The sequence below is a fragment of the Strix uralensis genome, chromosome 15 (genome assembly GCF_047716275.1).
Source record: "Strix uralensis isolate ZFMK-TIS-50842 chromosome 15, bStrUra1, whole genome shotgun sequence".
NCBI classification, from domain to species: domain Eukaryota; kingdom Metazoa; phylum Chordata; class Aves; order Strigiformes; family Strigidae; genus Strix; species Strix uralensis.
Window position 1 is genome coordinate 16,123,022 of NC_133986.1, and position 12,746 is coordinate 16,135,767.

The 12,746-nt window shown below is 45.6% G+C and overlaps 1 protein-coding gene across 1 annotated transcript; it reads right to left on the minus strand.

The window, feature by feature from the left end:
* Positions 1-4,213: 4,213 nt before the first annotated feature.
* Positions 4,214-7,461, minus strand: KCNJ11 (potassium inwardly rectifying channel subfamily J member 11). Its single transcript, XM_074884525.1, has one exon. The coding sequence runs from the start codon at positions 7,459-7,461 to the stop codon at positions 6,259-6,261; it is 1,203 nt and encodes a 400-aa protein (XP_074740626.1). The 3' UTR covers positions 4,214-6,258.
* Between the last annotated feature and the right edge of the window lie 5,285 nt (positions 7,462-12,746).

Genomic DNA, 12,746 nt, shown 5'->3' on the forward strand with positions numbered 1-12,746 from the left:
AATCATTCAGATCATCAAATCCAACCATAAACCTAATACTGCCAAGTCCACCACTAAACCACATCCCTAATTGCCACATCTACAGATCTTTTAAATATCTCCAGGGATGGTGACTCAACCACTTCCCTGGGCAGCCTGTTCCAGTGCTTGGTAACCATTTCAGTGGAGAAATTTTTCCTAATATCCAATCTAAACCTCCCCTGGCACAACTTCAGGCTGTCTCCTCTTGTTTTATCACTTGTTACTTGGGAGAAGAGACCAACATGCTACAACCTCCTTTCAGGTACTTAATGAACAGGGCAAGCTGATCTCAGACCACGACATAAACATTCAAGTGCCTCAGCATAAAGGATTACACAAAACACACAAGGACCACATTCTCTCATTCTAGAGAAAATGAAATAAACCAAGATTTTTACTCACAATGCACAGGAAGAAGTACCCGGGAGATGCTGAAGCAGAAGGAGACTTTTAACATAAAACATGGGGAACAGCATCATTGTTGCAGCAAAGGCACCATCAGGGACTATTTGGGCTAGCTGCCCATCCCATTAACCTAATAGTGCCCAACCCAAAGAGGGAACTCCTGGCACTAATGAATTCCCTGGCAAGCTCTCTTGGATTTAAAGGCCCAGGATTTCACATGAGGGCCTAATCTGAAGCTCATTGAAGTCAAGGGCTCCTGTTGCTGGTATTGATGCTCACTGTCAATCTTTGTGCCTCAGCTCTGCTCTAGAATAACATTATGATGACTATAACAACAACAATACTATTTATACACTGTGCCTACCCCCTCTTGGGCAGAGAAGACATAAGTGCAAACAATAAGCAGGTATTTGCCACTTAAAATAGCTAATGAACAAGGAACAACCAGGGAAGGAAAAGGGTGTCTCCCACCTCCTGCCACAGCATGTGGCAGCCCTACTCCCAGCTCAGGGCCTCACCACTCTCACAGCAGCAGGGGCAGAAGGATGGGATGGGATGCTTGATGCCTCCTGCAAGGGCAGGCCCCAGCTCCTGTGAGGGGAGGAAAGAGGAGACCTGTTCCTCTGTGGGGCCACCATCACAAGGTCTCTGGCTTCCCTTCAGTTCAGATGGGCTTGATTATTTAAGGCTGCTCAGCTTTGCAGTAAGGGATCTGTTAGGAAACTTCTCATAGAGTTGCTATCTGCATTTAACCTCAGTAAGTCAGGCACAAAGGTTGACAGAGGCAAGTGGTGAAGGGGGGCTGCAGGTTTTGATTTTTGAAACTTACTTTTAAACTGAGTCATTCCCCTGCGATGATTCTTTAAAGTCACACTATGTATTAAAATAGGGGTGTAAGACAGAAAAACATGCAGCATACCATCCTCTGTAGGCACCCAGCAGTGCTAGGAGCAGGATGGAGGCAGAGGTATCTGCAGCCTCTCAAGAATGTCTTCTGCTCTTTTAATAGTTCTCCTTAGGGGGGCGTGGAGGTTTGTATCACGTATCTTTCTCCTGTTGCTGAATCAAAAATAGTACACTGAGTCATTTGTTACAGGCAGTCAGACAGTCACCAGCCATGTTGAGCACGCGTCCCACCGCCTGCTCTGGTCCAGCTTACCCAAGGCCTCCTTCACACAAGGGTCTTCTCACCTCAAACGGCAGCTTTGCTTGAGCAAGGTCTGCGGCACTGATTAAACCCCTTTTTCTGCTGCAGCACATGCTTTCAGCAGGTTGGCAGATTATGGCCTTTGATCCAAAAATCCACTGAAATGGGTGGGAATTTTTCTACCGCCCTCCAGGAACCTTGCGTCAGGGCTGTTGGGTTTGAGATGTCCGCCTTGGAATGTGGCAGCTGGCCCTGGATGAATGCAGGGCCACACGGGAACATGCCCCGCAAAGAGCATTGACCCTGCCCATTTTTAGTGACAACACCAGTCTGGCTTTGAGCATGGGGAGAGAGAAAGGTGTAACCAGGGAGCCTAAAATGCAGTGATTTTGACCCTTCTTCTCCCTCAACCCTTCAGGGTGACATGACCAATGTACAAAGAAAGAGAGGAAGAAGAAGGAAAACATGAAGAAACAAATTCAGTTTTCAAAGAACTATTAAAAATTCGTGAGATTGATATTATTAACTATTAATAAATAACTAACCACAAGAATCGGTTGCCACAAAGCCCTCCTAACACTGCTTCCAACAGGGCTCTCTTGTGACTTGTACCTTGCCCAACACACAGCAATATTTACCCACTGGATTGAGCAATGCTGATCATGCCCAGCCTGCAGTCTCGCCTTACAGGGCAGACTGAATTTTGACATTGACCCCATTGCTAATCTGTGCTAACACATAAACCTTGACCTTGTTAAAGACTTAGACCAGCCTCTTATATCTGCTTTTTAGGTCTCTGATCTCTCATCTCAGCATTGTTACATCTTTGCTGGTGCGAAGAGATTCAAAAGAAAATAGTTTATTACTTCTTGATGTTGTCTTCCCACTGTGTCACTTGTGGATTTTAAATGTATTTATTTTGTGTCCCCAACCCTCTTTTGCCTTATTATGCTGCCTCTGGAGTTCACTTCTGGTTTGTATCTATTTTATAGGGACATTGTTCTACTGAACTACAATGCTATAATACTATACTTATCATGTGCCTTGGGGGATAAAGAGACAAAGTCAGACCTTGTTATACTCTGATTTTGTATATGTATGTCACTCGATTTCATTAGGAATCGCAACATGAAACCGATACACCCAGTGGCTATGTTCTCACCAGCAGTCACTACAAGTATTTTAAAACTATGGCATATAGCGTAAGTGTTCTCCAGTCTCTGATTCTGATTAATAAGCCCTGTGATCCTTCTGTCCATCCTAACAGCTTAACAAACTCCAATTCGAATGTGCTAAACAGTGTGAACTATGGGTATAAACTGGCAATGGTCTCTGGGCTCTGAAGCACATGAAAGGCAATTCCCATGGACACAGTTGGTTCCACCGCACCCTAAACTCAGCAATGGGTCACTACAAAACCTACAGCTTCCCACTTCTTGTGTCCACGTCCTCCCCTCTCAGGGCAAGCCCTGAGCACGTAGCCTCCAGCTTCCCTGACGCTGGTTTTTGTGCAGAGGGCACGTGGAGAGGTAGTGGTGATGGGAGCCAGCGCGCTCCCCCAGCTGCTCGGCAGGATCCCAACAGCCATACCACCTACAAAAAGCAGACGTAGGCTGGGAGAGAAAGTTCAAAAGCCCACTCACTTTGGACTTCAACTATGGAAAATGCAGCGTTTGCTCATTGCTAAGAATAAGGACTTTTCTACGTCAAATGATAGCACTGACGCCTTCTTCAGAACCTTCCTACAGAGAATGGGGGCAGCCAGCAGAAGTACAACTTTAAGAACAATTTCAGATATTTGTGTTCTCAAATACTTTGTAAATGACAAAATGAAAGGATCCTCACAAAGAAGTAATATCCCTAGTACAAAATAAATACGCTTATTCTTCCTTGCTCTGCCCTTGAAATGCTTCTGAATATTTTAAACGTTGAAAGAACAGAAGGATTTAAAACGACAAAAATCCTGAAATACAAAATCACCAACACTTGGACTGAAATAAGTCACTATGGTGATTTTAATAGCACAAATCCTGCCTTCCTCATAATATTATGATGCCTATTTATTGCAAGACTTTGGAAAATTAGGCAGATTCTTGTAAAAGAAACGACATAAAAGGTGGTCCTGAAAGCAGCCGAGCAAATGCAAGCTGCTTCCTCCCATTTCTCCCCTCCCACTTCACAGTGAACAAAGAGAATTTTCTACCTCTCTGTAGCACAGATTTCCCTAAGGGAAAAGGAGGCTTGCAGCAGTTCCTGAAAATAGTGGCATGGTACTGCTGCTAAAACTGCTTCACATTTAGGTCAAATCTTGAAAAGAGCTTTAAAATGCTACCAGAGCTGAAGAGGTTTTATGCAAGAACCTTAAGGTGTATCTTACACATTTCAATAAGGCACTGAGGACACTGTGGAGAAGGCAACGATTTCAAGTCACTGGAAAGCTAACTCTAATATTTTGTCTATGACTCTTGAAAGGCTAGAGCAGTGGTATTGTGACAAGTGATAACGAACAGTGAACTTTTAAAGGAACAAAGGTGTCTAGGAAATGCAAATAGCTCTACTGTAAGCGCCCCTCTGATGGGTGATGGGAGATGGAACAGAGGCAGTAAAAGGGAAAGCTGGAAAATAATGTGACAATTAGACTCAGTCTTACAGAAGAAATTTAATCATCAAAGGCATTTAATCATTCCCTATTTTAAAAAATAGGATTTTTTATGATTACAAATGTAAAATATGCCTTTCCAAATTTTCTTTGCTGACTACTTGTTAATGCTAGTTTGACTGTCTTTTCATTGTGAAACACAGACCACATTTTTAGAGCTGTTCACAGAATAGTATTGGTGTATTGGGCATTTGGAAACTGAACAGGCATTTATTCTCTTAACTGACAGTCTGATAATGCTGATACAGGTCTTCATAAAACTGAAATACATAAATATTGAAAATATAACTACTATTTAGCATTTTAAAACAACCTTTGATTTTATCCAAACATGATTTCATTTTAATATAGATGCCTGAAAATATTCCATCATCAACATGGAAGTTTTGTCACACTTTTGAATGAGTTTGTCGTATTATTACACTGACAAGGCATAAAAAATTTACCATATTATTGCCAACACAAACCATTTTAGGTGTCTGTTGTGAACTATGTAACACACAAGAACTTGATACTAGAAGCTCCTTGAATAATTAAGTTGAAAGTACCTTGGTGCCTCTGCACAGCTTGTGTAAGCAGGTGTTGGATCAGTTCTGTAATGCTTATTTAGGTTTTATTTGGACAACATTATCTTTTTCTACTTGAGTGGCAGTTTGCCCTGTTAACAGCACGCTGTAGTTAATACTGCTACTATCTTCTAATAATCCTGCATAGAAATAAAATTGCTGCTGTTACTTACATCCCCAGATAGAGGAGTTGCAGGAGTGTGCTAAGGGGAATTGCTCCTACTGCCACTATGGAACTGCGGGGATGAACATGGCTCCTTCGTGTTTGCCAGCATATGCCAGATCTTGAATTCAGCTGAAAGGCAAGGCAGGCACTCACCGGCTGTGTAGGGAGGTCAGGATGTAAAGGGAACCGTTTCCTCAGCAGGAGTATGTTTTGTGACACAGCATCCCAGGAGTGACCACACAGTCTTACGCACTCCTCCTTTCCCTAAGCACAAAAACCTCAGCTTCTTCTACATGAGGGAAAGGAGAGAAAGGTTTTTCCTACCGCATGCAGATATAATTTCAGCATTCAGCACTGCCCTTTCATTTAAAATATCTAATTCTATTTATATTCCCTGATTATCTAACAGAATTCACTCTGACCTAAGGGACAGATTAATTTTTTTACTGGGTATCCTATTGCCATGTGGCTCTGTGTGTGTGTCTGATGTTGCTTCTCTTCATTTAGAAATTAGAATACAGAATTCTTCCTATTTATAATTAACTTCAGTTGTATACTATCTGCTATCTACTATCTAAAGGCATTGCTTACTATCAGAAATGTAGAGTTCAAAAAGGTGTTCCTGAATGTTTTATTTTGGAAGTGTAAAGGGTTTTAAAATAAACAAAAGTAAATATTCAAATACATTTCATATTGCATGTGATAGGAGTGGCTCCATACAACACAATATGGATGAAGCAAATCTGGCAGTTATATTTCTTTGAGACATAGAGTATAATACATAGACACTTCCAGATCTGGTCTTATGTCATACATAACATTGCCTGACCCTTTTGTTATAATTTAAATCCAGCCTACTTTATTAATTATTAATATTATATTTTGCTATATTGATTGTTCAAGTTAGAAAAAAATATTTAAAAACTACTGACTTGAGGACACTGCAAGACCCTAAGTACTGCAATCTCTCAGGATAAATATACACTTATGTTTTGAGAAAATGTCATTACCTGCAGATGAATCAATGCAAAATGATCGTGCAATTAAATAGGACAGTCTGAATTGAAATTTAAAGTGGCAGACCACGATTTTCCTACTCCCAGTGCTGCTTGAAATCTCTCACACCTTTAAAAAAATAGAATTAGCTTTAGATTTATCCCACAATAAATAACACCAGAACATACCTTGTGCTACCAACCTGAATTTAAAAAAAAGTTAGAGGCCACCTCAGTGTTTTGAGTTTATGAGATCTTTCAGACACAAAGCCCTAACAGAGTTTCCCAATCAAAAGGCATCAGGAAGGCTCATCGCTTATGGTAAACTTGGGCTTTAGCCTGACAGACCTCTTCTTTATTGTGCCTTTCGGGGACAACGGCATGGTGTCCATAATGCTCCTGTCCTCCTCCAGCTGCCTAGCAGTGCATGAAGGGGTGGGCACTTTCACCGTGTTGCCAAACTTAGAGTAGTCCACAGAATATTGCCCATCTTCCTCTGCCACAATGGGCACAAACCTTTGGCCCCAGAGGATTTCATCCGCCAGGTAGGAGGTTCTGGCTTGAGTGGTGATGCCAGTGGTCTCCACCACCCCTTCCAAGATGACGATGATCTCCAGGTCCTCGTGGTGGTGAAGGTTCACGGGGGAGATGTCGTAGAGGGGGCTGTTCTTGTCTATCACGTGGTAGATGATAAGTGGGGAGACGAGGAAGATGCTGTTGCCCCCCACGGGGTTCTCCATCTGGATGTCGATCTGGTTGAGGGGCACCACCTCCCCCTCCAGGCTGGCGGTTTTCTTCACCACCTGCATGCGGATGGTGGCGCTGATGATCATGCTCTTCCGGAGGTCACCCACCCGCAGCATGAAGCAGAGCTTGCCCTCCCGCAGGGCGATGACCGCATGCTTGCTGAAGATGAGGGTCTCGGCCCGGCGGTGGGCCTGCGAGGTCTTCATGAAGATGCAGCCCAGCATGATGGCGTTGATCACCAGCCCCACGATGTTCTGCACGATCAGCACCAGGATGGCGGCAGGGCACTCCTCCGTCACCATGCGTCCCCCAAAGCCGATCGTCACCTGCACCTCGATGGAGAAGAGGAAGGCGGAGGTGAAGGAGTGGATGCTGGTCACGCAGGGCACAAAGCCAGCCGGGGCCCCCGCCGTCCCCTCCCCGGGGTCGCGCTGCAGCCGGGTGCTGTGGTCCAGGTCCCCGTGGGCGAAGGCAATGAGCCACCAGACCATGCCGAAGAGCAGCCAGCTGCAGAGGAAGGACATGGTGAAGATGAGCAGCGTGTGGGGCCACTTGAGGTCCACCAGCGTGGTGAAGACGTCCTGGAGGAAGCGCCCCTGCTCCCGGATGTTTTTATGGGCCACGTTGCAGGCACCGTTCTTGCCCACAAAACGCGCCCGCCGCTCCCGCGCGCGGTACCGGGCATGATCCGGCACATCCTCCGCCAGCCGGGTCAGCACGTACTCCTCGGGGATGATCCCCTTCCTCGACAGCATGGCTCCCCGCCGCCGCTCCGCCGCTCAGCGCCGCCCCATGCAGCCGCCGCTCCGCCGGGGGCGGGAGCGGGGGGGCGGGGGGGAACGGCGACGGCCGCGCCGCGGGGGCCGAGCGGCTGCACGACGCCGCCGCAGCCCCCGCCGCAGCCGGGCCCGGCAGCGCGGCGGGAAGGCCGCGGCGGCCACCAGGCGGCACCGCCGAGACCGGGAGCGGCCGAGCCCGGCCCCACACGCCGGCAACCGGCGTGTGGGGCCGGGCTCGGCCGCTCCCGGCCTCGATGTTGCGGTCCCCGAGCCGGTACCGGCCCCTCAGCCAGCCCCGAGCGGGGGAACGAGGGGCTGAGGCGTTCCCGCGCGCGCTTCCGCCCGTGGGCAACGGCCGCCACGGAAAGCGGTTAAAAGCCGTTGGGCGCCGCTCCTCAGCGTCGCCCTGTGGGAAGGGAAGGGGGGAGCCGAGTCCCGGAGTGCTCCCCGGTGAGCGCTGGGTGCTTTTCTTTACCTTTTTACCTCAGTTTTAAATTTTTTTTCCCCTGAGGAAGGGGGAGGTGGCGTTTCGGGGCGCGGTGGTGTGAGCGGCCCCCTTTCCTCACGGCAGATTTATGTAAATATTTGTTCGAGGATGGATTTGCTGCCAGTACCTGGCTTCCATTAACAGCCGCTACTTCGCAGGGTGGTGTGGTTTCAGGCTGGGCAATTATTCCGTGAAATAAAAACCAAAATGGTGCTGGGGATGTTTTTAAAGGAAATCTTTAATGCAAAAAAAAAAAAAAAATCCCGAAATTCACCTGCGCATCTTCCTGTAAGTAGGAGGAAAGCATTCATCTAATGAATCGGGCAGGCAGTGGTAGGAAATGTGCTTGAAGAGGCCAGGTCCAAGACCATAATGGTTAAACAGAGACCTGGAATTAAAGGGGCTCATTTGCGCTTATAAAATTTGCTATTTAGCCTTGACTAAGGAAGGATTTTTCTGAAAGAACTTGCTTATGAAATGACATGATCTGTAACAGCAGCTGACTGCACAGGAGAACATCTACTGTCCAAACAGCAGTAAAAGTTGCAGAAGAATGATCTGGCTACAAATGGTTAACCCACAGTGACATGAACTTCCAGGCAGACATCAAAATCGCCAGAAGAGGCAACAAAAGGAGGCAGGAAGCTAGAACCTGTGTGTGGCGGTATGATGTCTGTGTGCGGATCAATACATACATGTGCATGCGTGTAAGGGTGTACCTTCGTGGCAAGAAAAAGTGTTTGAAAACACTCTGATGTGACTGCTCCGTTGTTTAAATAGCAACGTTCTCATTCATGTGTTCACTTTGATTTAAATACTGTGTTTCGATTTCAGTTTAGACACCAAAGTTGTAGAGTTGCTAAAGCATCCTAGGATATCTGGATAAGAGGTTTTTCTTTAGTGCCATTTGATTTATGATTATATGTTTCAAGTTGTATGTGTCCATGGACTTTCCCTCCAGTTTTGGCTCCGAGTGCCACGGTACAGCAGTCATTGGCAGGCATTGCCTGGGCAAGGCAGTTGCCTGGTTGATGGTTGGGAGCCAGCCAGCTGGGCTTGAAATTAACTTTCACCACCTACAACTACTTACTGTGGCCCACCTAAGGATTTCAGAATAGTAGTTTTAAGTATGAGCTCTCTGAGCAGTCATTATAGGTCTTGTAATTAAATGATTACAGTTACTTTAGACTATTTCTACTTTCTATGTATGAATAGTTGCATGTCCTTGGACATATCCATTCCTTTTGGAGGAATTCCATCCCAAATACTCCACACTTTCTCCTGTTCTGGGTTGTCTTTCTTGCTGCTTTGATATATAAAACTAAAATGACCACAGGGTGCCCTGGCACCTGCCTGCCAGGCCGCTGTTTAACCAACATACTTCCCCTTTCTCTGTATCGCTTTGCTAGACATTTTTTATGTGCATGCTGCAAATATGTCACCTGTACCTACGCTTTAAGTACATGGTTTATATATACAATTTAACTTCTAAGAAATATTTATTTTTTGTACTTTGCCTTCTAAACATTTAAAAAAAAAAACAAATGGATGAAGCAATTTGAAGATTTACTTGTCGAAGGCATGGTTCTCATGGGAGCTCGTAGTTGATGAGTGCTCACAGTTACTTGCAGCATTTTGAAGTGAGCATGAAGAGGCTCTGCACCACCATGCAGTTCACTGGTAACACTCTTTTGCAGATAATGGACATGGGTATCTCATACACTGGTATCTCACACTCTTTTGCAGAGATGGACATATGTATTCAAGAGGCAGTCATGCCTTTTGTGCCATTTTTCCTTACTCTTTTCTAACCGTTGCCTTATTCTGTTCTTTTTCCTCCAGAGGGCGGTAACTACATGAATGTAGAATGAAAAAAGAAAAAAAACCGTGCTGGCAAGGAGTGAAGGGAAAGGTAAATTTCTTCACAGTCTGGTGCCAGGAATGACCCATGGAGCCTGCTACGGCAAGGGGTGTTAAATGAACACACTCACCGTGTTGGTTTTAGGAGTCCTGGGCTCCGGAGAGCTAGAAAGGTGTTTCCTTGTTTCCACTTCTGTTCTTTATTGGGACTGTCATTTGCCACTTCTTTTCCTTCACATCTGAGCACTTGTTGGCTGAGATGGGACAGCAAAGCAAGTGGTTTCTGCTGAAGAATTTCTAGAGCAGAATAAAGAGAAGCCCTGTCTTTGTGGATCAACTGACAGATACTTAAAAGAAAAAAGTGACAGATCTTCTGAGTGAGCCAACATATTTGTGTTAAGAGCTGCTGCACAAGTTGGGCTCATGGGAATGAACAATCCCACTCTGCTGTATTGAATCATGAGGGGTAAATCTTTCCACCCACAAAATAGGTTTTACATCTCAAAACTCCTTCCCCCCCCCCCCCCCCCTTATCCTAATTTTAAGGCTCTCAAAGAAGATAGTAGTGTAACTGTTAGATTAAAATGTAGTTGGCACCATGGTATTACTCTGCCTTTGGAAGCAGAGTAGACCTTTCTTTCAAAGGCTATGCAGTGCTAGCCTAACATCAATTAAACCTCACGAATGCCCTTGCTGTACGAGGGGGGGAGGCAGAAGAGAAGAGGGGGGAGCTGGTTATGCAGAGCCGCAGGGGAAGGCATGAGCAGAGCTGGGTAAGGCAGCAGCACGCTGTGCCCCCTGGCCTTCCGAGGAAACAGCATCCCCCTAGAAGTAGAACAGAATGAAATGGCCACACTAAGACAAGGGGGTAAATGCTGTAAAGGTTTTTGTATAATAGGAGCATTTATAGAAAGCAAACAAAATAAACCAGACCCTGGCTGCATCTCTATGGGCAGGCTATCCCACCAACACCTTTGGGACTGAGCCAAGTCCTGTCCCGGAGGAGAACTGAAAGTCTGGACATGGCAGCTCCCCTCAGCAGCTTCACGTGGCTGCTCTGGGGCTGTCTTGCACCCATTTTAATACAGCACTTTGCTTAGCAGTGCTTCACTGCCATGCAAAATACAGTTGTGTGCCTGGTTCAATTGGCAACTTCTGGAATGCCTATCTTGAGGCAACAGGTTTAATCACTCAGATAATGGCAGTGAGCCTCCCACCATAGAATAATTTTCTTGGATACTGCTTCTGGTCACTGCTGAGACTCTAACCCTTTGGAGTTAGGGGGCAGAAACCCCCTCAGACTTGACTCCATATGAACAAGAGTAGATGAAACGTGCTGAGGAATGGTGAAGTGTATTCTGTCCAAGCGGTAGCTGAGACGCCTCCCTGTTCACACATATTTATCCAGCAGTGTGGTACCATTAATCACTGGATATGAACCAACTCACCCTACTCTCCTGCAATGCTGCTTTTGAAATATGAGCCCCATTTACAATGGAAGCACATGACACTTGTACTTTGAGGTCTTATTTCTTAAAATATATATAGATATGGATTCCTTAAGATATAATATACTCTTCTTAGTGATATGCTGTGTCCTTCAGTCCCTTGCATGCCTTTCCAGGTAAGATTGTCAGAAGCTCGTGGAAGAGGAGCTTGTCCAAACTGCAGTCTGAATCCCAGGCAATTTGCTAAAAGCATATGAAACCTCACTTCTCTGTACCTCTCCTCTTGCCCTTAGGATTTAGGATCTTCCACAGAGGGTTGCAAAGCTTCTCTCTGCAGCATGAGTTTGTGATGCCCTGTGCAGTGATGTTTTCCTAAGCTTTTATGGGATGAGATCCTGCCCTCGACCAGTGCTGGGCAGCTAGGTCACAGCAGGTGCAGGAGCTGTAGGAGAAACCCGCTCTGTGCGCACTGTGCCCTTCTGCTACCCTGGAAGGATAGGCACCTGGCTCCCCTTCCTCCTCTCTCAGCCCTAACAGATGCCTGGCATCCCAGGGTGAATAGTTCTGCAGCTATTTTTCCTTTGAAGCTGCCCAGCAAAATGATTCCCTGGAAGAGGTGATATCTCCCACCTGTCCATTTTCTCTCTTCATCTGTAGCAGGCAATGGCAGAGCTCATGCTGTCATCTGCATCACTGCATTCCACCTCCCCACTTTTGCTGTTGCTCACACTCCACTCTCCTGTTGGTTTTATGTTCTCCGGCACCAGTTTAATGCCCTTAGATATCGCACAAGTAACAGCAGGCAGATGCTGCAAATACTCTTCTGTGGAGCTGGTAGCACTACTTAAACAGCAACAACAGTTCTTCAGTTTTCCTTGTTCCCTGCTGCAGTGCTAGAAGTAATGCATTAAAAATATCACATATCCCATGAGAACACTGGATATCTTTTTCTAGAAAATAAAGCCTTTAAAAAACAGATCGCAAATTAATTGAGCAAGCTAAAGAGATTTAAAAAGGAGAAAGAAGTTTTCTCAAGTACTAGGACTTCTTCAAAAAGGGGAGGAGGACAAAAATGGATGTACAGCCAAAGTTGCTATAGAAAGAATAATGGTGAAAAATCCATTGTGGCCTTCCATTCAGTCTTTGACGTTCTAACCCCTTAGCAAACCGATCCTGGAACGATTGTCACAATGAATCTACAGGGCAGGGCTAAGTAGTTGTTCAGTCGAATTGGGATAATTTCAGTGGTTACAAGTTCTCTTAATAAGTATATATAATTTATTGGTAAAGATCACAGTGAATCTAGAAAAAGTGTGACAGTGGGCGAAAGATGTGAAACTAGGAGACAATGAGTCAAGCTCTCATGGCTCTGAGCTACAGTGAAAGGTTTGATGCTGTTTATTTACCAGATCTGGAGCGATAATTTCCAGATGAATATGTATGTCTGTCCTGCTCTGGAAACAGTG